This window comes from Centruroides sculpturatus, unplaced genomic scaffold, assembly GCF_000671375.1.
Source record: "Centruroides sculpturatus isolate CEXI.00-Female unplaced genomic scaffold, Cexi_2.0 scaffold183, whole genome shotgun sequence".
NCBI classification, from domain to species: domain Eukaryota; kingdom Metazoa; phylum Arthropoda; class Arachnida; order Scorpiones; family Buthidae; genus Centruroides; species Centruroides sculpturatus.
The window spans coordinates 108,451-136,306 of NW_019384387.1; the positions used below are offsets into that span (position 1 = coordinate 108,451).

At 33.0% G+C, this 27,856-nt stretch overlaps 1 protein-coding gene and 1 long non-coding RNA gene across 2 annotated transcripts in view; one reads left to right on the forward strand and one right to left on the reverse strand.

Moving 5' to 3' along the window:
- The window catches only part of LOC111618111 (paired box protein Pax-5-like), a 96,821-nt gene that overhangs the window by 59,960 nt on the left and 9,005 nt on the right, over positions 1 to 27,856 (reverse strand). The window contains exon 3 of the mRNA XM_023359559.1: positions 638 to 803. Within this exon, the coding sequence (XP_023215327.1) occupies positions 638 to 803 (166 nt within the window). The remainder of the gene's footprint in view (positions 1 to 637; positions 804 to 27,856) is intronic.
- The window catches only part of LOC111618112, a 7,057-nt gene continuing 4,683 nt past the window's right edge, over positions 25,483 to 27,856 (forward strand). Inside the window, exons 1-2 of the long non-coding RNA XR_002755520.1 lie at positions 25,483 to 25,527; positions 25,600 to 25,664. This is a non-coding gene — a long non-coding RNA (uncharacterized LOC111618112). The remainder of the gene's footprint in view (positions 25,528 to 25,599; positions 25,665 to 27,856) is intronic.

The following is a 27,856-nucleotide window of genomic DNA, read 5'->3' on the forward strand; positions in this document are numbered from 1 at the left end:
AGATTATACGAGGTTAATTCTATACGGGAGGGATTTGGATTTACTATAATTGAGCCACCTGTCAATCCCCGAAACCTTCTGTCGCTTTAATTGTAGCGCGTAGTTCTCTAGTATGGAATGTTTTAAGGGCTCTCCTCTTAAGTTGTTCCCTTTTCCATTTCATATTGAAGTCCTTATTGAATTAAGAAGCTTGGCAGATGATAATTTCGACAGGCCTATGAGAGGTACACATTGTACGCATCCTTTGTAAAACAGCTGAAGATCTAATTCCCACAATAACAAACCTTATATAGGGTCTTCAGGAAACTTGGACGAAAATCAGTTTTGACTAATTGTAAACTATGCCACCCGATACCACTAGATAAGGTCTTCTTCTCAGAAGCCAACCGTCTCGTACCTCATCACACAGACGTTACATCGAGGTCTGAAGATCAGAATGCAACACTCTGCATGCCGCGAATGGCGGAATAAGTATTCTAAGAATTTCCAAGCTTATGTTAGTTGTCAGAATAATAACAATCAAATGAGGCATAGAGCAATAAATGTAAAGGCCCTTACAATTCGGAGAATCTTTATAAATAAAAGGGAGAAGAAGAAGAAGAAGAAGAAGAAGAAATGAAAAAAAAATCTTTCTTACCTGCCGAGTATTTTGGAAACGCATCCATGCGAAACCCTTAACTGTCGGCTTATGTCGCAGGGCCTGACACCCTGATGGGCCAACTCTACTATTCTTTGCCTTACTACATCCGGAAGGGGCCTTCCGTTAACGAAGACACCCCCCAACTGATTCACCCCGCCGTGGCCTGAAAGGAAAATTAAAAATATATGTATGTATATATACATATATATATAACACTCTATATTATTTTTAAAAAAGTCCCTAAAATTAGGGAAGGGAGGATAAATTAATTATACAAAAAAAAAACTTTGCCAGTCTCGTTAGTTTTACAGAAACTGTACTTGTACATGTGTTAAGTAACGAGTAACCTTAAAAATACTTGACTTATCCGATACCTTACACCTGTTCCATTGCTAAGTTGTCATATACAGACATTTTGGCAAGTGTCGCGATCTCGAATGCTTAAAATTTTACAGAAACCTCCTTTTTTTCTTCCCCCTTCCCCCGACATCTTGTCAAAAGTCATCAAGTTTATTCTCACCGCGCTGTCACCGTGTATCTTTTCTATCCCATTTAAGCACGTGAAGAGGCCTGGATCATCAGTAAATTTAAGGTAAATTTACGTAAAAAATATATGTATATATATTTATATATCTATTAGTTTAATTTAGTTTTATTAAAACCAGAAACCTTAAGTGTTTAATTATAAGATTAACAGCATTATATGTATTAATTAAATCGCGCGGGATAAACTGGAGAATTGTTTTGGTCCTGGCACACGGCAACACCCTTAACATCAATGGCTGCTTTCCCGCTTCCCATTTAATCTGTATTTATTGTTGACCATAGCCTTAAATCTTCTACGGGACTTTACTACAGTCACAAGGCTCTTACCTAATGCCCTTAAACTACTGTCAGCTACTTGATACATCTAGAAGCCCTCAATCCCTTTAGGCCTGAATGATCTTTCACCATAAGCACGCCTAAGCTTTTAAATTCTTAAATATCCCTAAAAATAAAGACTTTTATATGTATTGATCATTATATATCTGTAGAATTATATACCCTGTAGAGCCTTTTATAGTTGTAAAGCCGGTGTCGTGCCCTTAAATTAAGCTGGATTGATTTCAAACGGGAGACCTCACCTTCTAGCATTCATCCCTCGTTGAATATTTATCAAGCGTTTATTAATTAATAAACTATACCAAAAACATCCCCTCCCAAAAGATAAGAGGGGTTAACAAACACCTGCACTTATTAACGGGGATAAAAATAGAGGGTTGGAGGTCGCAAACATCCCAATTACTGTTGTGCAACATGGCGGGTCAACACGCACACGACTTTCTTATTTCAATTATCTAATGGCCGACATGTGCACGATACAAAGGAACCGACAGAATGGTACCCTGCCCTTCTATTCCCAAGGGTTGGGGTGGACGGTGCGATAATAAAACAGAATACCTGACCAGGTGAAAGAGCCGCGTGACACGTGTGCCACCGAGATTTTTTTCCCGATCCCCCCCTCACAATTCGAGAATTGTATCTCGGGGGTGATAGATACCACCCTGGCGCTTACACCTTGACGAAACATAAACAGGCACCACGATTGTGGAAGACACCTTATACTTGATAGCGACCTTATAAGGGCACTCCGACGAAAGTCGGGGGACGTAAGATAGCGCTAGGTAGGGCTACACGGGGAAGGGGTGGAGAAGAAGAGCCGTGGGTATAACGGGGTCGAAATAAGAGAGCGCAATTTTCAGGCTTAAATTTAAAGAAGTGGGAGATTAGAAGAGCCTTACGATGTTAAAATAAAAAGGCATAAGGCACCTACCCATCTTGGCCAGCCTATAGCGCACATCCAGGAAGTAATTGTAGTATGCAAGAGGCAGAAGATCCATAGCGCCAACTGACCATCCACCTGACTCGGACAGTGTGTTACGGTGGCCGATCCGTCCGCTATCTAGCGGCGTTGACAGCTGACATTGGCAGCAAGAGGCAGGTCTCGCTTGAGTGGATGGTTGCACGCGACCCTCTACTCCTTCACATCGACTGGACTTGGTCAAGACTCGAGAGATAAGACGGTTTTAAGGGTGGTCAAGGGTTCTTTTCGCTTTGCTGGGCGTGACCGCTACCGGTTTTGTCGTCCTCTTTATAAGGAGAGAGACGGTAGAGGCGCGCTGAGCGGTGGATTACGTGCGAATGAAAGCTCGCCCTACGTAATCGAGTTAGTCGGTGAAAAGTGCACTTCTAACATGCCAGAACCATGGCAAACACGCGCACAAAAACTCCCCGGTGGCTTTCGTCTGTCTCGCACCGCACATAAACGCATTTCGCGCGCGCTCTCCCTTCCTACTCTACTATGTACTTACTCTTACATGAGTAATATTCCATCATGCTGGCGTTGTATCTGTATGCCGTGGTCAAGTCCATGCTGTCGGGTACACAACGGGTTGCACTTTGTGGTAAACTACCGAGCACCCCTGTGCGTCCACTTTACTTAAGGAGGCAACACTACGTGCGTCGGGGCCATGGCTACGTGAGGCTACGCACCAATATTAATTCTGCTTCATCCGACCGATCATAATTGAGACTAACTAATCGGATTGGACCAATCCAGGCACGCCGCCTACCGACCGACTTTTCAAAAAGTAAAGCCTGGAGTCGGCCGGCCGAACGCGCCGATTGTGTGCCGACGGTCACGTGACGGGCGTGACGTCACGGGTGGCTGTTTGCGGACCAACCTCCATCCTCCGCTCCTTTGCCGCTCCGTGGTGGGGGTGGGACGCACCACTCGCCGGCTCCTACACTCCATGTGTATGTGAGTGTGTGTGTATGTGTTGGAGTTTGTGTATGTGTGTGTGTGTGTAGTGTGCTGCGTGTGGAGTGCGAGCCGCGCGCGCGCGCGCGTGTGTCCCCCCCCCGGATTTTTAGCTGATTTGGCATCCAGACAACAGTTTATATATATACCGCGCTCTTTGCAACGCGATTCTAAAGGTTACACGCTCAAAAATAAAAAAAAAAGAAAGTTCGCAAGTTGCGAAGAAGTAACCTCCCCCCCTTTATTCCGATCTCTAACTACTGTATAACTATTCTAGCTAGCGTATTCTCTCCCCCCTTGTCATACATCACGCGGGGCAGATGTTAGAGTTGTGTAGTGCCTCACCTATGTCACACTTCGAATGCTTTCAATTGATACAAAAGAGGAGTCGGCCTGACCCGAACTTCCACTTGACAACACAAAACACTTCTCCTCCTCTGTTCGACGTTTGACTTTTCTTGTAGCTGCTCGTTTCATTTGCTATAAACTACTCCAAAATAGAGTCGGTACCTGTAAAGGGGGATGAATAGCCACCCGTTTTACAATAGATACTCGGGGGGTCACTGAATAACCGAAAAGGGATTTTTATCAAGAGCCCATTGTTACTGTTCGGGTGTGGGTTCGAGTAGATGAGCTACCGAGAAAAATCTCGCGCTTGAGAAAGTATGCGCTAGACTGGAAAACGATGCCTCTTATCGTATATTAACTATGACTGCTACGTCTTTATTGGTGCCTGCACTAATGTGTATGCGTCGTGGCTCGTTAAGGATCAATACGAGACGTCGAGAGAAATGCTGATGAAGTAGTGTTTCGATGCTCTTAGTATCTAAGGGTAGGGTCAAACTTTTCAACTTTCCAACTTCTCTTTAAACGTTTCGAAGTCGAGAAGGGGTGAGAATGCCAAAACTAAGACACGGGACTTCCTCTCCCCCTTTATTTTTAAGTTGGGGGTTCTTGATGAGGATTTAACCTCTTCGACCGATTTAGAAAGTCGACTTTTAAGATGTGATGTGTTGTAGAACTTAGTGGGATTGGGTTACTTCGAGTTGCTGCTGCTAATTGTTTATAATGTTTAGAGGGGGATAATTATAAAACGGTGGTAAAAATCCTCTCTATGTTATTGAGTGAAGGGATTTTTGAGTAAAGGTGAGTTATCATAACTAACAGCGATGGAATTTAATGAATGAAATGAGCCTCTAGAATGACTTTCTATCATTGTTATAGATAAATTATAACTTGTAGTAAAGCTTGTATAAGTGAATAGGGATTTTTATAGAAGTGTTATTAAATTTCCCTAATTGTTATAGAAATTTAGAGATGTGTATAACTCTAATTATTAAAGATAAATTAATAAAAACTTCTTTAATATATAATTTTTTTTATTAAATAAATTAAACAAAGATAAATTTTATTATAATTACGTTTAATAGAGCTTAAACGTGTAAGTGTCTGTATTAAAGTTACACTGATTTTTAGAAGGTGCAATATTAAATATCAAGAAATAAACTCGTGATTTATAGAGTAGAATGTGTATAAAATTTACAAAAAAAAAAGAGTCTTTCTGATATTAAAATTGGCATGGAAAGAGAGCTAACTTTCATTACCTGGAATCTATTGAGTACTCCCGAACTGTGCAACTCCACACAAAACAGGGAGAAGTGCAGTCAAGTAAGAAGAGATTCAACAATTCCCAAAATACCAAGGCTTCAATCAAGTGCGTTTCAAAATCAATAGGATCGAAGAAAACTTGACTTTTTTCTTGTCCCAACCCCCTCCCCCCTTAGAAGAAAATATAACAAAATTCCTGTTACGGGATTTTGTCGTACGAGGTGTTGTATAAAAGTTGAAGTGGCAAAATAACATCTGTCACTTTTTTACACCCGTTTGCACTGATTTGGTTACCTTTTCTATTGTGAAGTGAGGGGAAGAATAAAACAGTCGCTTGCGCTCAATCAGTCAGCACATTTCTGACATAATCAACAGGAAGGTGGTGCAACACCGACCAATCACGGATGCTGCACCATTATCTCCGCCGGTAGCCAGGAGTGCAAATCGTTGAAGCTTGCCTATCTCCCACTCGCAACCACCTTCTATCAGTCCTTGGTAGAGGCCATGTTGATCTGCTTCATTTCATCTCATGCACACACACTCGTGTTGATGACGTCACAGCCCATGCCCATGGGACAGGTGAGCAAAATGGAAATAAGCACAGCCGTCTTCTTCCGACCGTAACTAATATACTGTAGAGAGAACCGAGCTACTTGCATATTTTCTAAACCCCTTCTCTCTCTCTCTCTCTCTCTTTCCTCTTTTTTTTTTTCTTCTCAGCATCCGGGGATGCGGAGGATGAGGGGGATGCGATATTGTACTTTTTGGAAATGAGGCATAAAACGAAGATGTGGTATTTTACTCGATGAAAATTATTTGTCTCTCTTTTTTTTTTTTTTTTTTTACTCTTCTTTCCTACTCCTTGTTTGTTTTTCCTCTTCTTTTTTTTAATGGTTCAACACTCTATTAACAAAATAGAAGTCGTTCGTTTGGAAATTTGGTTCGTTGGTGAAGTGGTTTTGTTTACTCTGCTTTACTTAATGGAAATTTAAATTTCGTTTCGTGATCTGCAATTTAATAGAGTGTAGTCGAATAGTTTTTTTCTTCTATTTTTTTCCTATATGCGTTTTTAATAAAGCGTTTAGCGACTTTAACCATCTCTTTATTTGATTGAGAAGTTGAGAATTGGTGCATGATTTTACTCCTGTTTTTCCGTTCTAAACAGCTAATCTAAACTTAAACCGCCTTATAGAGGGATGCAAAATAACTTAACTACGTGTCGACATTATGTAAAGAACAATACTTCATAGCCAAGAGGGGTGGTGAAGAGAAGTATTCCAAACAGCTGAAACTGGTGAAGAATTGTGAAAACACAGCGATGAGAGGAACGATTCTAAGAATTCTACAAGTATGAAGGGTCTATTGTTTAGCACGTGCGTAACATTTACAGTAGGCAAAGGAATATTTTCAATTTATAACCAAATAGAAACAGGCCACGATGAGAAGAGCGCAATAAAGAAGATTACGTTGGTGAAAATCTCATAACTATTTCAAAATATAATCATATCTCACCATCCAATAAAGCTTTGATAATATAACAAAAAATTTAACCCGCTTTCCGGCATAAAAAAGGGATGCAACTTTCGTTTCTCTGGGCGAATAAGCAGAGCGATAACACCACACCTATTTACGATACGGCCACGTGGCTGCAGTTCCCCATGACAAGCAGATGAGGTGCATCTAGGTAATGCCCACCGCCGGATGTCAACCAGTAAGAGACGATATTAAGTCCGGGGTTGTACATAACTTCACTTATCCACCCTCCTGTCAGTGGGAGATAGGACAGCCAGGAGATTTGTGACTCTTCCTTAACGACCATCATTAAAACAGAAGAGGAGGCAATGCGATCTCCATACGAGGACGTGTTGCAGATGATTATGACGCAGAGATCACACCTTACCGTCTCTCCACTGATGGAACCATTTATCATCACCAAGAGGAGGTAGCGCAGCTAGCATAAACCACCAAAGTTAAACAGGTCGTGTGGTAGTAGAAGCAAAGCACTATCCCTTGGCTATCCAATACCCGCTCGAAGATTACCTTCCAGTGATATTGTCGTATATTCTCGTCACTGTAGTAGTGTGACGATAAAATAGGACAATCCGCAAGTTATGGAGCCTGTAAAAGTGCTGCCACAGTAATTATGACACTCGTCCAAGATGGATTTAGTCGACCGATTGCTGGAAAAACCATCCAAAAAATGTTTTTAAGCGTTTTACATCTTTCCTTCAGTTGAAGTGCCGCGTTATGGGGGTCATTTAACGCTTCCTCACATTTTTTTAACTGACTTTTTTCACGTTTGTAACGTTTGAGTAGGCGAAACTTTCCTGATATTTTTCCAAGACTTTATAAATTTATCCTTGTTTAAGGGCAGGGAATAAACTCGAAATTCGATTCTTACTTAAACTAGGATGCCCCTTTCTTCTTTACCAGGGTCTTCGCGTGTTTTGAAACGTGATACGTTCTAAAAACTCCCAACTAATTTTGATTGTAAACCATTTAAATGCTCTCTCTCTCTATCATCCCGGTTGATAGTAAAGTCGTTTCCGAACGATATATGGAGTTTAATTTCTGTAAGATGAGGCCTAGGCCCACTCTAGAGATTAATATTTATTTGGTAAATGCTGTACAAACTGGTTGTTTAACGTCTACTTAGCGTAGAGTGTTATTGTGATGTGGGCAAACAAGGAGGCGCAATCGATATGCTTACACTCTCACTATTAACAGAAGTAGGCAAACATTCCCTACTGATTAATACCCCAACTGGCGACATGGGGCGTACCAGGAACTTCCACCCAGGATACAACTGTCAGCACGTCACTTCGCTATTTCCCAACATGTAAACTTGCGCTTTTCGTGTTACGCTTCGTATTCTATGCCGCATCACACTCAAAAAATGGCCTCGAAAGGCTTAAAAATTAGTAAAATGTTATATATTAAAGGGCCTAAATCCGGAAATATGTATTTTATAATTATTAACCTAAACTTACGCCTCGTATATAATAAATTTAGATTTAAACTTAGTTTAAATGTTATAAGACACAACACTAAAAACTTTTATATAAAGGATATTTTAACTCGATTTAATTCATTAAAATCAAACTTTTTAATAATATAATTGTCTTTTTGTATATATTATTTAATAAAATACAGTATTTAATACATAAAAATGCATTTAAATCACATATTCGTAGCCTAGTTTGAGTATAATTGACCAACTTTTCGAGATGAAAATACAATTAAATTCTTAAGTGTACTTAAAATATCGAAGCTAGTTAATAAGAATTAAAGCTTAAGTATGTTTAAAAGTATTATACAATTATGTTTTAGTAGAAGAATAAGAATAAATGTCACTATAATCTAGTACATGTCTACTCTACATCCCAAATAAATCTCTATAGAGTACTCTTCGTCATTTATTGTACGCGAGTGTACCTCATTAAATGTATTTTATCAATTATGTTACATAATATAAAATTATTTAATTATCCCAGTCTATACTCTATCTTATATACATTAATTTAACCAAATTTTACAGGCTAAGGCCTTCCGAAAGTCAACAACACGCTCTTGAGATCCTCCCTAACACTTTAGTGTGGTTTAGGTATAAAATTACCTACTGTACACTTAATTAAAGGTATATTTGATAGGTCTATACGATGCTGAAGAAGGTATACCTCTTTATAAACACAATACGCCTATAAGATTAACGTATAACTTCATCAGCATCCCGTATCATCCGCATCACTTCGACGTAATCTGTGACGAAGTAAAATCATGAAAAAAAATTGTGACGTAAGCAAATTAAAACGGGACTAAACTCATTTCGTCGTGTATCCATTTAAGTACGATTCCAAATCACGGTGTAGAGTCAGAACGGAGCGTAGAAGAAGCAAAGCCACACACACACACACCATCTGCCCGTTGGAGAAAAGAGGGTCTGGTTTGGCCTAGCGTAGGCGTCATGCTTGGACAACCTCACCCGGGGACAGGCAACCAGTGAGTGACCTATTGTGCATTGAATGCGGTCCTAAGGGAACGTCTCTACTCCCTAAAATTACAACCAATGTCATCAATTATGGAGTACGATCGGTTATAAAAGTAAAGTCATCAGCTCTTCGATGACACGTAGTATTGTTAGCAGACACTCGATATCGTAGAGGGGATTCGAGATGCGAAAATTTTCTTGATTGGCACGAGATAAAAACGAGAAAAATTTTTATATTTTGTACAGGAAATTACGTCTTGGGGTATAGAGGATGCTGTGTATGGCTCAGTGGCTCGGAGTCGACTTACAAAAAGAGCCGAAAGAAGTGAAGATAGCGATATGGCTCGGCACCTGCGTCCTTCTTTCCTTTTACAATGTCCGCTTTCACGAGGACAGATGTCTGAAGAGAAAGTCCATCTATCAACTTTTGCTTTGCTGTTTATCTAATTCTTCCACATCTACGAGTGGGAGATTATCTTCTACTTTCGAAAGATGGCGGATTACAGAAAGAGTCAAACTTCTTTTTTAATTATTTTTCTACATAAAAAAAAAAAAATGCATACGAAACTACACTACCAGTAAAATTTCATCCCTTCTCGAATTTCCTTTAAGAAATTTCCAAAATTCTCTGTTTAATTGGTTCCCTATCGAAGCGGAACTCTTTAGAAAATTACATTTTCCTCTACCTTTTTTTGTTATTTTCTAATCAGTTTGTAAAGTATTATGTCAACTCATTCTGTATAGTTGTAGATAAGGCCTACTATCGTCTAGTTCAGTCGGTGCTGATAAAGATAAGAGGCCTAAACTTGTTGAATGAAGTTTTGTTAGTTACGGTTTTATACGGGAAACTTTAGACGATTCGGGAGCTTTGTGGTATGAATGAACTTAAGAATTTTCATTTTTTTACATCAAAATAAACTCATAAAATTCAAAAACCACGCAGGAAACTTCTTCAACATTACTAGAAATGAATAGCATCGCTTCCATTCTGTTAATGGTCATAGTTTACTAAACAAGGCTTTATATACACACAATTATATAATTTAGCGTAAAAATAATTTAAAATAGCTATAAAAACATTAAATATATTTATTTTAAAAGCTTAAACGTCGAAAAATGTAGCATAATATCACTAAAAATAGAGAATTAAAGCAAGCAAATGTTAGACTCTTCCACTGTTAATTACTAGTATAATTTAGCTGAAAGAATGCCAAAAAATGTCTGAAATTTAAGCTAAAACTCCATAAAATGATTAAAAAGAAACGTATTATAAAGGTAAGGTGATAAAAGAATGATAGAAGAGGTAAAAGAATTGGGTCTCTCTGTACCAGTAGCTAAAGTAGTAAATATATTAATTAATAACCTTAAATTATAATTAAACAATACAATAATGAGGAAGGTAAGTAAGGAGTAAATTTAATAATTGATGAATATAATCATTAATATAACTCTATAACTAATGGATACAGTAATTAATTACGGGGGGAGGCATTCAATTTATACAAGGCCTACTTGTTGTAAGGGGTGGCTGTTTACTACTCGTTATACAGTAGGGCCTACTGTCGTTATAAATAGGTAAATTATCGTATAAATGAAAAATGTAAAAGTGAAAGTCGAATTGAAAATTCTAAAAATAGAACTAAGAAGGTAAAGATGCAAATACTTATTTCACTTTCAAGGTCTTGTAAGTGAGAGTTTTTGAGAGCGAGAGAAAGCTTGGAATTAATACAAATATAGCTTAAAGTTGGGTAGGTTCGGTTACGACAAGCTGTAAGAGACTCACGCTCCATTATATAAGAGAAATCTGAACAAATTAGTCTAATTCAATCGTCTCTATGATGATTTTTTCTAAGCTCTCCCCCCTTTTTTTTGTTTCTCTCCCCGTTAGGGAAGTAACGAAGAGCGTGACAAGTCACGAAAGGCGCATTATAGAGAACGATCGTCACGTGTTCCATTCAAGCGGGATCATACGTGCGTGAAGAATGCTATACCATTAACACTTCACCGAAATGTAAACCATTGTCAATCATTTTATAAATCCGGATCGACGTGCATTTACCTTCCATCGAAGACTTCCCCCCACAAAAAAAAAAATAATAAAAATAAAAATAGCAGTTTTGAACTGACGACGAACAAGAGAAGTTCTTGTTCTTTTTTAAAATTTTAAAAACCGATCACGTGAACGTGACGGCGAGGCCACGTGACCCGTGCCGCCCAATAGCTATATAACGTAAATAATGCGTCGCGATTTTACGACGTAACGCAACGCGTAACGCTCGGAGATGCGGCAAAAACCTACCTTTGCCATCTGCTTAAGTGGCACGTATAACGCATAGTGTTGAATGTGAGAGAGAGTGAGTACAGGTAAGGGTGAGATGTGTAAACTACCCGGCTGCAACACTGTGTAGTTTGGTTTTCGCACTCGTTTTGTGTCGCTTTATAAAGGGCCGAGGCTAGAGTGACGATCATTCTCTGGAACACTACCTTTGCATGGCGACGCTACGGACCAGCGCTACTGCTAGTGGTCGCATGACTGCATCGCTGCTCGGAAATTTACCTAGACCTTAATGGCCGAATTTATCAAGTCACAGGGACTTGAGTAAGCTCCCGAGTGGTCCTGGGACCCAGGGTACCCAGGCGTGCACCCCCGGGGGACTACCGAAGTCTTGGAAGTCTGTGAGGCATTACTTTCGCTCTCCATGTTCCACTTCAGATATGACTGTCTTCTGACAGTGTCGAGAAGCAAACTAATTGCATGGCTGAACGCACGATGACGCCGAAATCACGGTCACGTGACGTGGCCCGGAGTGACGTGCGTGTGGGAGGAGCATTCGGCCATTAATTCGCCGTTGGATGAAGAGGAAGTCGAGAAAGCTCGCTCATTGTGTGTCTTCTCCTATTCGCTCTGTGACGTCAGCAGTCGTACTGAATCTATTCTAATCCTTCGATTTTTATTTATTTACTTATTTATTATTTTTGAATAAATTCTATTTTCGAAAGAAGAATATCCAGGAAAAAAAAAAAAAGCTTTTTTATTATTTAAATTTTTCTTCTTCCAAAAGGGAAAACAGATCGACCATTCGGGGTCGATCTGCCCTTTACTCCCTCTCCGAAAAAATTGCGGATTTAAGTCTTTTTAGGGGATAAAACTTTGCATATTTTGAGAAAAATGATCCCTGTGGGGTCTTTTTATGGATCCTAAATTATACAAGGGTGCATCGAGAAACTATATAAGTCCGCTTGATAGAGAAGATTGTACACTTCTTTCGGTTAAATTTCCCTAATTGATCGTTGAAGCTGAACCGAATTGTTGGAATTTTAAAGAAAAAAGATATTTTAGGATATCACAATATCATCAAAACTGCGAAATTTATCCATCATTTTATATTTTTTTCAGGGTTTAAAAAGAAATGAAATGTCGTATTCAAGCGAATAACATAGCGTGAAACTAGGCAAAGAAATTTTTTTTTTTTTTAAATTTAGGGAAATTATCTAACCATTTAAGAAATAATTGGGGAATATTTACGTTATTTTTTAAATATACATGAAATATTTGGAAATATTTTGGTAAAATGTAAATATATTTAAAGATTATTTGGATGTATGTAAGCCTGTGGGAAGATGTAGAAGAAAAGATTATAAGGAATATTAGGGAAGAAATAAGATTAATACGGGAAAATAATAAAAGTATACGTATCAATGAGGAATAATAGAGAAAAATAAGGAATAAATAGTGATTTTAATACGAATATTTAAATGATACATTCAGATAAAAACATGAATTTATATGAAGAGTATAGGGTGGAGAAGCATAGGAATATTTGCGATAAAATATAAATTTTATAAAGATTTTAAGGCATTTCATTAATATTTATAACTAAATAAAATAAAGATTTAGCCGATTTTCTTCTTATTAAATTGCATTTAATAAAAAAAACACCTTTATTTTCCAGAAGCATTCTTGCTAAAGAAAATAGAATGCCAACTTTAACAGAGGAAGAAACAAGCAAAATATTATAATTTCTGCATAGGAACACTTTAAACATAGCAAAATAAGATAAAAAATTGAGTTTTTTACTAAGAAATTCGGTCAATTTTCTTACATTTATATATATTTATTACTTTTCTCATGATATGAAATCAATAGAGTCATTGGATAAAGTGCTTCTGATGTGTCATATCCACAATTCTTTTTTTGTTTTTTAAATAAGTGTACGAAGAATATTGCTATAAAAACAATCGATAATTGTTCACATCGAACGAGATTTTTAATTAAAACTTTTAAGTATCAATTTTCACTTCCGTAAAATTAATTAAATAAAAAAAAAATGAAAAGAAGAGCGCAAAAAAAAACGTGAGTAACGTCGTGCAAACTTCAACGATCGTCACGCAACGTAACGCATCTTCTGCAAATTGTTTAAACTATTTACATGAAGCTTAATGGCGTAACATTATCACGCAACAATTCCCATTAAACATATTTTTTATATTATTATTATTATTATTATTATTATTTTATTAGTCGACTCTATTAATTCTGATTAAAAAACAATCGATCGAAATTATGACATTTAATCGCATGTAAATCGCAATCTAAGACATTCTCGTTAGTGTTATTTATATTTATAAAGTGTTAGAGTGTTTGACATTAACGTCACGAACAATTTCGGCGTTTTATCTAATTTAAATACGTCCAAAAGATAAATTTAACAATTTTTTAAGGCGGTGTGTTCGAGTTAAAATTATAAAAACTATACGAGATAATTTTATAAAACTTTATAAATTTGTTACTAATAAATATCAGCATTGTAATTCTATACTTATATTTGACGTGATTAATTTTCCCGCTTCATAAATCATACTCATAAATGACGTCATCATCAAAACGGAATTTTTCCGATTTGGACTAACTTTATTGTTTTTTTTTTTTGTACTTTTGAATGCTTATAAATTGTTATTCGATGATACTTAATGTTAATGATTGACAAAAGACCCTCGTTTATATGATAGATTACTGTAAGGCCTTGGCTTACGTAGCACAAAGCCTTATATAAATGTGTATATATGTATATAAAACTGCATCATAAACTAAAATAAATTCCCCAAAATATATATATTCTCGAAAAATTCGGATAGGAACCAACCAAGCAAAACAAATTATCAAAAAATCTAAATTTGAAATCGCTAACGAAAAAAAATGGAAGCAATAATATTTTAGTACCATTTCCTAAAGACAGATGGAGCTCCGTACAAGCGAACAGAATTAATACTTTTTTAAGGTATATCGAAACGAATTTTATCGATTAACTCGAAAATCTCAAGTAATTAAATAGTACTACTATAGTATTAATATAATAATAAAGATTACTTTAGTTTAGTTAATAAATAACAGAGAGAAAACACACCATTTATCTAACATACTATAGAAGAGCGTGTCGTGCGTGGGGATAAATGTCAACTTAATGCGGTACTATAAGGGGGGGTTATATTTGTTTTTGGTTGGCTGAAACAATAACAAAATTGCCGATATTGATTAGAAGGCTTTTACAGTATTAAATTGCATCCTTTTCCTATCCCGGTTATACAAAAAACATTCAATTTATTAAGTTTTGTTTATTAGTTTATGACATAATCAATCCTCCCCCCTAGACTAAAGGAAACGTCCAGTTTCTGTTGGGATATTCTCATTACGTGCAACCAGACGGAAACACGCGTAAAGAACAGGAAGTGACGTCAGTTGTGGCTAGTTAACGTGTGAGAAATGATCTACCTTCTAACTGATGCGTTTACAGTGACAAAAATTGTTCTCGGTTAATTTCTTTTTAATGAATTTTTGTAGACAGAAGAATATGACAGAAAGGGGAGGGATTTTTTTTAAATCTATTTTTGTTCCTGTAGTAGTATGCACCGTTTAAATAATGATAAAAATAAGGAGATTTTTCCTTATAGAATGGATTTAAATAGATTATTTTTGTATTTAAAATCGTCTTTTGTTACTGTAGTAATATGAAGTGTTACTATAGTATATGTTGTGTTTATTTGGTATTATATGGTGTTTCTTTATTAGTATGAAGTGTTACCATAGTAATATGCGGTGTTTCTTTAGTATTATGAAGTGTTACTATAGTTATATGCAGTTTTTCTACAGTACTAAGCAGTCTATAGTGGCTAGTATGTACTCTTTAGCAGTATGCTAGAATGTACTGTACTCTTAATTTGAATGAAAATTAACAATATATTCTTCTGGCTTGTAATATTAGGTATTAAAGATGCCTTTAGATATATCATTTTTGTGTATTTAAAATCTGTTTTTTTCCTTATTATAATAATATATACTACTACAGTAATAATAAAAGTAAAGGCAGATGATTTTTCTTACTGTACTGTTGAGTATTGAAGCTATTTTTTAAATTTAATTAAATTATTTTTGTTACTATAGTAGTAGACCGTTTAAGATATAGTTTCAAGTACTTTTTAAATGTTTTATATTATGGATAAATATGCATTATATACAGTAACAAGTTTCTATTGTTACTGCAATAACACAATCGCTTTAATTAATGTTTTGGTGTGTTTTTTTCTTGAGACGAAGCCATTTTCCAGTAGAAATGTGTACTTTCAATAATATAAAAATTAAGGTTTTGTTACTGTAGCAGCACACCATGCTTAAAATAAACACTAGCCTGTTCCTATTGTAGGTTTTAAGTATAATATAATATGTTTTTTGCTAATTTCTACTGTGAAAACAGGCTAAATAATCTAAAGATGGAGCTTTTAATTAGCAATTATTTGTTGCCCAGTAGTGTAAGTCTAATTATAGTGTAGTACAGCAATACAATACTATAGGCTACTATACTACAGTACAGTACTACTTCTACAGATTGATAGCGCCATCTCTAGGTTATTCATGTATACATTGTTTTGAAATTTTAATACTATGCTTTAAACTATTATACACGATACTACTTCAGTAACAATATAAAGTCTAAAATACAGGCCAATTATCGAATTAGTAATGGAAACTATTGATCTAAACGAGCATCTACAATAGTAATTTTGTACCTGTAGTAGAGTGAAGACCTCGTTTAATTAGCAATTCCAATTATAAATGGAATGAAAAATAAAAGAATTTTTGATACTGTAATAAACTTAATAGTAAAATTATTAAACGAGTTTTACATTAGATTTTATCTAATGTTTCTCATATAAAAAGAAACAAAATATAGCAACGAGTTACGTAACTTTCCCGGCGAAAACACTAAAATTTACATGTGGCGCCATCTATTAACACATTTTATTAATCGTTTTTATATTATTAATTATTATAAAATAACAAAAAGTTTCAGGATAGAGAGGAATTTTGTAAAAAATTGTAAATGCTCGGACGAGTAAAATCGTCATTAAGTCTGATCCTACTCGAGATATGATACACGAACCCCTCTCTATCTCCCCATCCCCTCGACTTTTAACCATCAAAATTTAATAGCATCAAACCCCCTAATACACCAACCCCCCTGCAAAATTTCAGAAATTTTCGACGAAAGGTATGGGAGTTATTAAGCTTTAAAATGTATGAACAATATCGTGCCCCCCCCCACATAATAACATCCATACATACAGAAAACACCCCGAATTTTTAGTAATATCACTGCCATTATATAAAAATTAATCAAGAGTAATCTTACACGCGTAGACGTATCGAATTTATTGTTTTTTCTACTCAAGAAAAATGCAGTAAATGCTTCTACAGTAACAATACATTTGTTACCTTTAAAGTAACAAATTTACACGATAAACAATACATTATTTCGAAATTTTACATACGTCTACGGCATTAAAATCTTATTTAATATCTGCTATAATTAAACAATAATAAATTAAACCTATTGTAGCATCAGTAATGGAGGTTATCTTTTCAATAACAGGTTACATTTCCCCCCTTATATCCCTCCATTCTTTACTTTAAAAAAAAAAAACAAAAAAAAAATGTAATTTTGTTACTACAGTAGCATGTATTTAGCTTCTAGAATAATAACTAATTAATTAAAATTTGTAGTAAGTTAATTAAGCTATTGAATACAGTAAAGGAAATCTAACTGTTGTCTGTCTGTTACGTCGAATTTTATCATTTAACCCTTTAAAAAAAAATATATATATGTATATATTTTTCTTTGGAAATAGTCCAGATTGTCTATGGGAGAAATAAAACCTGGCAAATTGTTTGAAAAGCAATGACAATGTTTTACGACGTCGAAGATAATTATACAAGTAAAACTGGTGGAGAGACATAACATTAGACCTCTTGTTATTGAGTTGAGGGTCGAGTTTNTTTCTATAGTAGCAAGCATTTAGTTTCTACAGCAGTAAGTTATAATCTACAGGAACTGTCTGTATGTCTGTCTGTTGTGCCGAATCTTGTGCTATTGCAATTACAAGATGTTTTTTTTCCCCTCTATGCTTATATAGTAACAAATATAAAAAGAAATTGAAGTTAATTAAGCTTTGTCTACGAATTCGGTTCCTCTATTGTTAATGTATTGTCGAATTATGTACTATTACAGTACTATATTGTTACTGTAGTAGCACCTACTCTTTTATAGTAATAATAATTCATTAATTAAACTGAAATTTATCAGTCAATTAAGCTGATATATTTCGAAGGAAGTTGGTATGTCTGTCTGTTACGTTGCCGAATTTAATTTCCATTTATATTAAATTATTTAAAGTATTGATTTTTAATGCATTTTAAGTGTAGTAAAGTCGACAACCTGTTTAATATTCCCAATACAACCCACGTCTTAACACATCTTGATTATACGTAACCGCGACTTCCCGTTTCCGGTCACATGACCTACCTTAAAGACCATTCCATCTCTTTGATTAATAACAGAACCCTACACGGAAGTCAGGGGTGTTAGATAATGTAAAAGACGGCAATCAAAGGTGATTAATGGAATATTCATAAAAATTAATATTCGAATAAATAATTAACGAATAATCACAAAAAAAAAATCATAAAATCTTCACGAGATTTCTTTAAAAACGTCACAAACCGAAATAAATTCGAGTCCGTGCTGCCATCTGTTGCTCGATATATTTAAAATGCTGGTTAAAATTATTTAAAAGAACGAAAAAAAATAAATAATATAAATTTAAAATAAATATCATCATAACCGATACGTATAATATAAATAATTATAATAATAAAGTATAAAATAAAAAAAATCCACTTTATATAGGAAATAGAAATGTAACTACTAATCACAGCGATACGTCTTCATATCAACGAGAGAATCCCAGTCTTTTTTTTTCCCCTAATTTTTTCATGTAAAATATAGAAACCTGTCGATCAATTGTTCGTTTGGCACCATTCGTAAAGTATACGAGTAAAAAATCACACATACCCTAAGGGTTTTCAATTAATTCTAATTGTAATCCATCGTGAGAAACGTGGTTTTTCCGTAGCGTAGGAGGAATTTTCTCTACTTTTTTTCTCTCCCCCCTCCTCTTCCTTCCTTGCTCCATCTTGTTCTCTTTCTTTTTTCCCCCCTTCTCCATCTCTTCTACCAGATAAATAATATAACCAAGAAGAGAAAAAAAACGAAAACTGAAGAAATATAATCTACTTTCCCACACCGACCGACTCGTCATTATTCAAACTAATTAGCTAATATAAAACTTCGATCTGAATCAGATATCTTCCCTCTTCATTAATAATGTGGGGGAGGGAGAGGAGAAGAAGAAGAAGAAGAAGAGAGAGAGAGAGAAAGAGAGAACGAAAGAGTGAGAATGTACCCCGAAAAAAAGATAGAAATGACGTAAGTAAGAGGAGATTTTCATGCCAAAAATCCCTTCTTCGTCATTGTTATCATCAATCATCATTTTAAGTCTGAGGCTATCAAAAAATACGTAAACTTAATCTATCAAACAAGCGCTTGTATATAATATATTTCAAGTTTTTAAAAGTATGCATTTACTTTTTTGAATATAAAACAGATGCTAATTTATAATTTATAGGATGATAAATGATTTTTAAAGACATTTGTTTCTTTATTAGAAAAATTATACTTTTTTTTTTCTTATATGTTGCGCTCTCGCCCTTCTTTTTATTCTTCTTCCTTTATTCCTTCCCCTATTCCCCTGCGAAATATTTAAATTAATTCTTTCGATAACCCGCGGCGTGTTCGCGTGAAGAAAAATTGTTTGATTTTTATTACGTTTAAAAACATTATGCAATTATTTATAACCGATGTTACGCTTTTGCGTGAGTTAAAAATGGCAGAAATTACATTAAACGTAAGTTTTTAATACGAAGGATAAATCTTCGAATTGTTTGCTTAGTGTAAATATTTAATATTGTTAATTGTTAAGGATCTAATTGCACTATTTGATTTCTTAAAAATGTTTTAATCTGTTCGATAATTTTTTAAAATTCGAATTTTGAAAACGTATATTAAACTAACACCATTTTCTTAATGACAGCGCCGTCTGATTTTTAGTAGTAATTATTAAGTTTTAACTTAATTAATTAATTAATCGTTATATATAATGTTATTTATATATTATTATTTTTAAAGTCTTGATTTACATTGAATCATTTAAAATGTTGTCTGAAACAAAATGGCTGCTGCAATCTTTATAGTAAACAGTTTTCAAATAAACTAATCATGCTGAAATTTCTTTACTAATTACTTTTTTTAATTATTTAATTAATTAATATTGAATTAATTTAAATTAAAATTTAAATCTTATTACACTTTTCTGTTTTTTAAATAAATAACATTTTAGCTTTTTAAAAATGTACGATCGCTACACCACATAACGGTGTCGAAATAAACTAAAAATTTGTATAATAATAAAAATTATGCTCGTTAGTGTAAAATTAAAAGAAATTTGCATATAATAGGACTCTTATCGCGTATTTAAGCATTAATAAATGATAAAATTGCTGAGAAACAGAATTTAAAACAGACTCCACCAGATAGTAATTACAGTGAGGGAATAAGATTGAAGGAGTGTAGGAAAACTTTTATTATATTTTAATTACGAGACTTCAATTAACATTCATTGATAATGAGAAATAGTCTTAGTCGAGAGAGAAGTTAAACAACAGGTTGGAGACAGGAAATCGTCCAGGGAACTTCCATTGCTACCTGCGGGGTGACCGCTCGTAGTAACATGGGAATTATACCTTACTATAAATAGAAAATTAAACTTTAACTTTTATACAGTTATAAAGTAATTGTTAATGTTTTACAGTAGCAGGTTGGTGAGTCATTGTAGATGAAAAGACTACTGAGAATTGGGTTAGACACCAAACTCGTTCCATGTATTGGTATGAAGTGGCAAGCACTAAATAAACAATAAACAATATTACTTCACCTTGGGATATTTCGAATAGTTTTTTTATGTATTTTTTTTCAAGTTAAAATTATAAATTTTCCGCCTTTAGAAACGTTTAATACACATTAAACTTCTCAAAATGGCGGCTTACTCAATTTCAGTATTTAAATTAATCGTTTATATATTTGAAAATTTTTTAACCGTTATAAAACATATTCATGCGGAATTTTCCGGATTTTTTGCTTGGTTTTTTTTTAAATTTAAACACGCTCCCAGGCACAATTTCAATCTTAGAACAATGTATTTAATTTTTTATAACATCAATACTTTACGTTAGAAGCGTAAGAAATGAACAATTACTATCTGAAGTATAGTAAAAATTGTTTATGCTAGATAAACTTAAGCATGTTTTTCTTAAGAAAACATAAAACAAGAGTTTAAAAATATATATTTTTACATGATCAATCGGTTGTATAAATGTATAATTGTTGTTAAACTGTTCGGTTGAGCTTACTCAAGCAGGTAGTCGTAAGCATATAGAGTGCAGAGGAAGGGAAAAGTATAATGGAAGTGAATGAAACTTCAACCTGTCGTATAGTTATGCCTGAGGCTATCATTTTGTTGGCCTCTACACACGCTAGACCGGTAGACGAACAATAATTTGCTACTGCCTTTTCATAATTCAAGGTTACGAAATCTGAAAGGTGGACAACTTGCTTCGGATACAATCTGCAACATCTATTTTATGAATGGCATAGTTTAATATATTTCTTCTTGTTTAAAACACTATATTTTTTTAAATTTTTAATTAATTTTATACTTATTTATATAAGGAAAAAAAGCACTAATGAGTTTTTATAATTGACTTGGTAATATTTCCGTAACCGTTATGGTTAGAGTTATGAAACTTTGTGCGTGAGTTAATTAGATTGTGTGTGATATTTATTTATGTTACTTGTAACATTGTAAGAGTTTGGCATATTGTTCTTCTTATATACAGAATTTCATTAAGGTAGGCTTATTTATTGAGGAACCACAACCGAATTTATGATTTCCATACGCTATAGAATCGCAAAAATCAGTCGTTTATATATCAAAATCTATTAAGACTACAATTACGAAAATTTATAATTAGTTTTATTCGTATAATTCCTTATTTCTGGCAGAATTTAATTACGTTTGGCTTATTTGAAGAGGAACCACAATCGGATTTTCAGATCAATATAATGAAGAGTTTGAAAATACTATCGCTAATATCTAAAAATCTATGAAGAGTACGGCATTAAAATTTGCTGTGTGATTCGATTTTCACAATTTCCGGTTAAGTACCAAATTTAATTACGATCGAACTATTTCGTTGGGAACCATAACTTCAGTTGTATGCTATTTATATAGTAAAATCAGTAAATAATACAAAAGAGAATAAATAACTCACGAAATACGAGGGCTAGAATTTTAAAATTTGACACATGTATAAAGATACAGATTCTTTAATCGTATGCCAAATTTGGTTAAGATTGAAAAGTTTCGTGAGGAACCATGACGAATTTATTAAGCATGAGTCTACCTTATCTCTCCATCAAATAAAGAAGCGCGTTATGAATAATGAGTAGGTTTCATAGTGTACAATACACCATATACTGTACATTTTATGCAACATTTTACTAAACGTTTAAGAGGCTATTATACTTTTTAACTATTAGTAAAGAAAAGAATCATTTCAGGTCCTAATTACTATTTAATCTTCAATAATTAGAGTGAGACGATCATTAACTTTATATACTAATTGGTGAATCACGTATGATTCAAAGAATTGAATGATAAAACTACGTGCTGAAGTATAAATTATTAATTTTTTGAATATTTTTTTTAAGAATTAAAGACGAAAAGAAACGAAAAATCTGCACAGAAATATTCGAATTTTCAAAAAAAGAAATTGACACATTTATAAACCAATAGCGCTCGAATACAGGAGGGAGGATCTAAACTTGATTTGTTCAACCGCGTGTAACGGAATGGGAGGAGCTGTAGATGACTTGGTACGGAAGAGGCGCTTTACTGACGTTCGTTGGCATCAACGTAACGTTATCGACTGTACGAATCACGTCCACGCACATAATACATTTACTGTACGACATGACACCATACTACCTTACTTATAATCGTATGCCGTGTTCGACACTAGGAAAAATATTTATAATATTGCTAAAATTATTAAAATTTAATTAATTTTTAATAATTTAGAAAGAAATTTTCTTTTAAAAATGGATTTTTTTTAAAAAAAAAGCTTAAAATTTATAGAAAATTTCTCAAAAATTGTAGAGTTAAGAGGCCTTTACGCTAAATTTTTTGTTTTTTTAATTAAAATATATTCTAAAAATTAATTTTACTTAATATTAAACACATTTTACTATTAAAATATGTGAATTTTATTAAGAAATTTTAATTATTTTCTTTATGTTTTTTCCCTTAAATTTATTAAAATTTTAACTAAAGATCTAGAAGAATTATTAACCTTTTGATAAAATCGAGAACAAAATCAAGATTTGAAGATAAATTAAGGCCTTTTGAATAAGATTTTAAGATAAATTAGAACCTTTTGAATTTGATCCAAAGATAAATTGAAGTTTTTCTAGTGAGATTTAAAGATAAATTAAAGTCTTTTGAATAAGATTAAGAGGGGAAAAAATTAATTTAAGGCCTTTACAGTAAAGTAATAAGATAAATTGAAAAATTATTTTTACAATGTTTCTAAGATAAATTAAGGTCTTTTGAAAATTATATTTTAAGATATATTAACGCCTGTTCATTTAGATTATAAGATAAATTGAGGCCTTTTGGTTAAAATTTTAACGTAAATTGAGGGGTTTTTTTTTGTATAAGATTTTAAGATAATTTGAGGCCTTTCCATTCAAATCGTAAGATAAATTGAAGCATTTTTATTCAAATTATACAGTGCAAAAGATTCTGTTGATTTAGAATGTTTTGTGAGGCCTTTTTTTTTATAACTAACTTAGAGGTGTATATCTTTATTATTTATTAAAATAATCGAATTTATCAATTTAAAAGGTAATATTTTAATTATAAAAATGAATAATTTTCAATTCTTTGTGCCTAAGAAATCGTTGCATCAGGACAATTGCCTTATTCTATAAGTTATCCCTTAACATTTTTAATGATGTTACATTATTAAAACTTCCCTTCTGCACCGAACCAGTTCTTTAAACATCCAGATTGTGTACACATCAAACAGATGGGGAGATATTAAAGAAGTAAAGCAGTTGCTGACCCTTAACCTTATCGAGTCAGCTGGTAAGCGCATGCCGGAAATTAGTGAAGATATTGCTCTAGGCCCCTCTTCCTATCTATAATTTAGTAGGGCTGTACAGAGGTAAGCTTGTTCGTTAAGAAGATTTCCCGATTTTAGCACTCTCGTATATAATACAAAGAATATAAAATAAGCATTTTTATCGACTGTTATTAGAATAAATCGTCCCTAAAGTGGTTACAATGTATTAAGTAGTTTTTATTTAATTAAAAGAGTTTGAGGAAGGAAAATGTATTTTTTCTAAGAAACACGAATGTGCGAATGTTGCTTAATAATATTCTTTTATTGAGTCTCTAATGGGTTGAAAATTAAAGCAGAGAAGAAGTCATGTTTATAAAGGGTGCGTGTATTACTTAGTAACAATTGCTCTTCAGGTTAAGAAAATGGAATAATTAACATTAACTTTAAAGTTAAATTATTTTTAACTAAAGAATTTTATATATTTATCTAAAAAATGATGTGAATCTATGAAAAATGTATGAGGAAAAACGTTAAAAACAATGGAAACGAATCGAAACAATGCTAACTTACAGGAAAATATGTAATTGTATATTGTTAGAATTTATTAATTTCTGTAAAATATGAAGATAAATTTAAAAATAAAATAATAATTTAATTTTAAAACCCCGTAGAATAGAGGAAAGCTTCAAAAAAAATTAATTTTCTGGAGGGTGAAAGATGAGATTCTAACGAGGGTCGTTAGGTTCACTGTTACACTGTTATGTGGCAGAGTCAACACGCACTTTTACAAATTATAGCTATTTAAAAACACATAGAAGACTAAAAAAAACAGTCGGAAAATTAAAATAAAGAATGTTTTCCACGAAAATTTCGTGTTGGATGAGAGAGAATCGAATCACAAAGACCTCCCAACTGGTTTTAAAGACGCCACAGAGGCGGGTTGCCCTTTTACACTTGTTTTCCCCCATTTAACCTATGTTTATGTGTTGCTAAATCTTGGAAACAATTCTTTTATGTAAGAATTCTTAATTTAGAAATTGTTAAATCTTATAAAGTGCTCACAAATATAATGAAATTTTCACGAAAACCAGCGCAAGGAGTCTTTAAACTATGTAAAGAAAGAAGGAGAAGAAGAAAAACAAAATTACTGACAACAAAATAACGTTAAAATATATCTGTTGCACTTCCTGGTAATCAATGTTTCTCAAAATAGTTCAACGATGAATCACATATAAACACACACACGTATATACACACGTATATACACACGAGGAAAATTAAGATTTTTGAAACTTAAACGTCCCTAGATGATTAAATTTAGCTTTTCTATTGTGTTTTTTATGTGGAAATTTATGTAATTATTAACTATTTATGGTTAATGATGTTTTTGTTTTTATATTATTTGAATTTTTATAAGATTTCAATTATTTAACCTTTAAAAATTGAATTTTTTAAGAGTATAAAAACTGCAATTTTGTCTCCCGAAAATACAAATTTTATGAAAAATCCTATAGGAATTTTTTGATAATTTCTTTTAATTGTTTAAACGTATCAAATTAACTATAATTATGGAAACAATTTTCATTACATAGCATGAAAATCATTGAAGCAACGTACAGGAAAGTAGACTACTTCCAGCAACTTAGTAACAAGAATTATGGAAAAGTTTTGTTCTTAAATATAAAAACTGAGCAATAATCATGGAATAAATTTGATATGTTTTCAAAACAATGATAAATAATAACAATTATAAGTACAATTTACCATCAATTCTTTGTTAGAAGCATGGTTATATTATTATCTAGCTCTAATTACTTAAGAAAGGAACAACAAGATCATGTTTTTATGAAAAATAAATGGTAAATATTCATGAAAATTCTTTTAAATTAATTAATTTAACAACATTTTACTAAAAATATCCAATTCTATAGTAGTAATAACTACAGCAACACGGTTCTTTCGAAGATGAAAGAAGCGTAAAGATCTAGATTTTCTGGTAAGTATGGTAAATAATGATTATGGAAACAATTATATAGCTACTAAAGAAGAGAAAACACACGTGGGAACGATATTTTATGGGTTAAAAAAATATAGAAAAAGTAATTTTTTACGAAGGAATTCCGAGCATTCACATAACACAGGCGACAGGATAAATACGTGAAACATCACCCCTACCACCCTACTGTGATGTTAATATAGCATCTTATAACAAGTACTACCACTATAGTATAGTTGTAAAGCAGTAACAATAGTTTTCATTAGCCCGACGATAGCAATAATGGCGCCACGAAGAAATTCCAACCGTTCCTATACAAATACGTATAACAATGTTAAGAAAAAAAAATATTTTAAGGGGGGAAAAACTAACCCAACTACACCTTAAAAAAGAATAAAAATAAAAATATATATATATATCTATATATAGATATATATGTATATATTTTTCTTTGGAAATAGTCCAGATTGTCTATGGGAGAAATAAAACCTGGCAAATTGTTTGAAAAGCAATGACAATGTTTTACGACGTCGAAGATAATTATACAAGTAAAACTGGTGGAGAGACATAACATTAGACCTCTTGTTATTGAGTTGAGGGTCGAGTTTAAAATATTTAACAAAATTTTCTAAGATTTTTTTTCTATTAAAATAATACATTGGAGATTAGATTTCCAGGGTCGAAATTAAGGTAGATGCTCTTAGATTTTTTTGTATGTTTGGATTGTTCTGACACCAAAATTTACACAATATTTTTTTTGGAATGTGAAGGAAATAGTTTAAAAAGTTGTATTTTCAAGGCTGAAATGAGTATTTTTTTTTTTAAACTAGAATTTTATATTTCATAAATTGAGTTAGTTGAAATGAAAAATAGATCCAGAATTGTAGAAGAAATGGATTTAAGTTGTATTCTGAGATGAAATTCGGTAAAAAATATACGTCAAATTTTGATGGGTTTGATAATTTATAAGTGTTGAGATAAAGAAGGCTCTGAAAATCTAATTCTTATAGATTCTAGTGGAAAAAAATGAGTAATAAGTTGCATTCTAGAGCTAAAATTTGTTAAAAAAATTATGTAATTTTTAAATCATATTTTATAAATTTCATAAATTTACAATGTTTAGATGAAAATCAGGTCAAAATTTCTATAATTTTATTTAGATTCTACAGGAAATTCCATGAAAAATGCAAGGAAAATTGCATTATATAAGATTAAATTCTATTCTATATTTTTATATGTTGGAGACAGGAAATCGTCCAGGGAACTTCCATTGCTACCTGCGGGGTGACCGCTCGTAGTAACATGGGAATTATACCTTACTATAAATAGAAAATTAAACTTTAACTTTTATACAGTTATAAAGTAATTGTTAATGTTTTACAGTAGCAGGTTGGTGAGTCATTGTAGATGAAAAGACTACTGAGAATTGGGTTAGACACCAAACTCGTTCCATGTATTGGTATGAAGTGGCAAGCACTAAATAAACAATAAACAATATTACTTCACCTTGGGATATTTCGAATAGTTTTTTTATGTATTTTTTTTCAAGTTAAAATTATAAATTTTCCGCCTTTAGAAACGTTTAATACACATTAAACTTCTCAAAATGGCGGCTTACTCAATTTCAGTATTTAAATTAATCGTTTATATATTTGAAAATTTTTTAACCGTTATAAAACATATTCATGCGGAATTTTCCGGATTTTTTGCTTGGTTTTTTTTTAAATTTAAACACGCTCCCAGGCACAATTTCAATCTTAGAACAATGTATTTAATTTTTTATAACATCAATACTTTACGTTAGAAGCGTAAGAAATGAACAATTACTATCTGAAGTATAGTAAAAATTGTTTATGCTAGATAAACTTAAGCATGTTTTTCTTAAGAAAACATAAAACAAGAGTTTAAAAATATATATTTTTACATGATCAATCGGTTGTATAAATGTATAATTGTTGTTAAACTGTTCGGTTGAGCTTACTCAAGCAGGTAGTCGTAAGCATATAGAGTGCAGAGGAAGGGAAAAGTATAATGGAAGTGAATGAAACTTCAACCTGTCGTATAGTTATGCCTGAGGCTATCATTTTGTTGGCCTCTACACACGCTAGACCGGTAGACGAACAATAATTTGCTACTGCCTTTTCATAATTCAAGGTTACGAAATCTGAAAGGTGGACAACTTGCTTCGGATA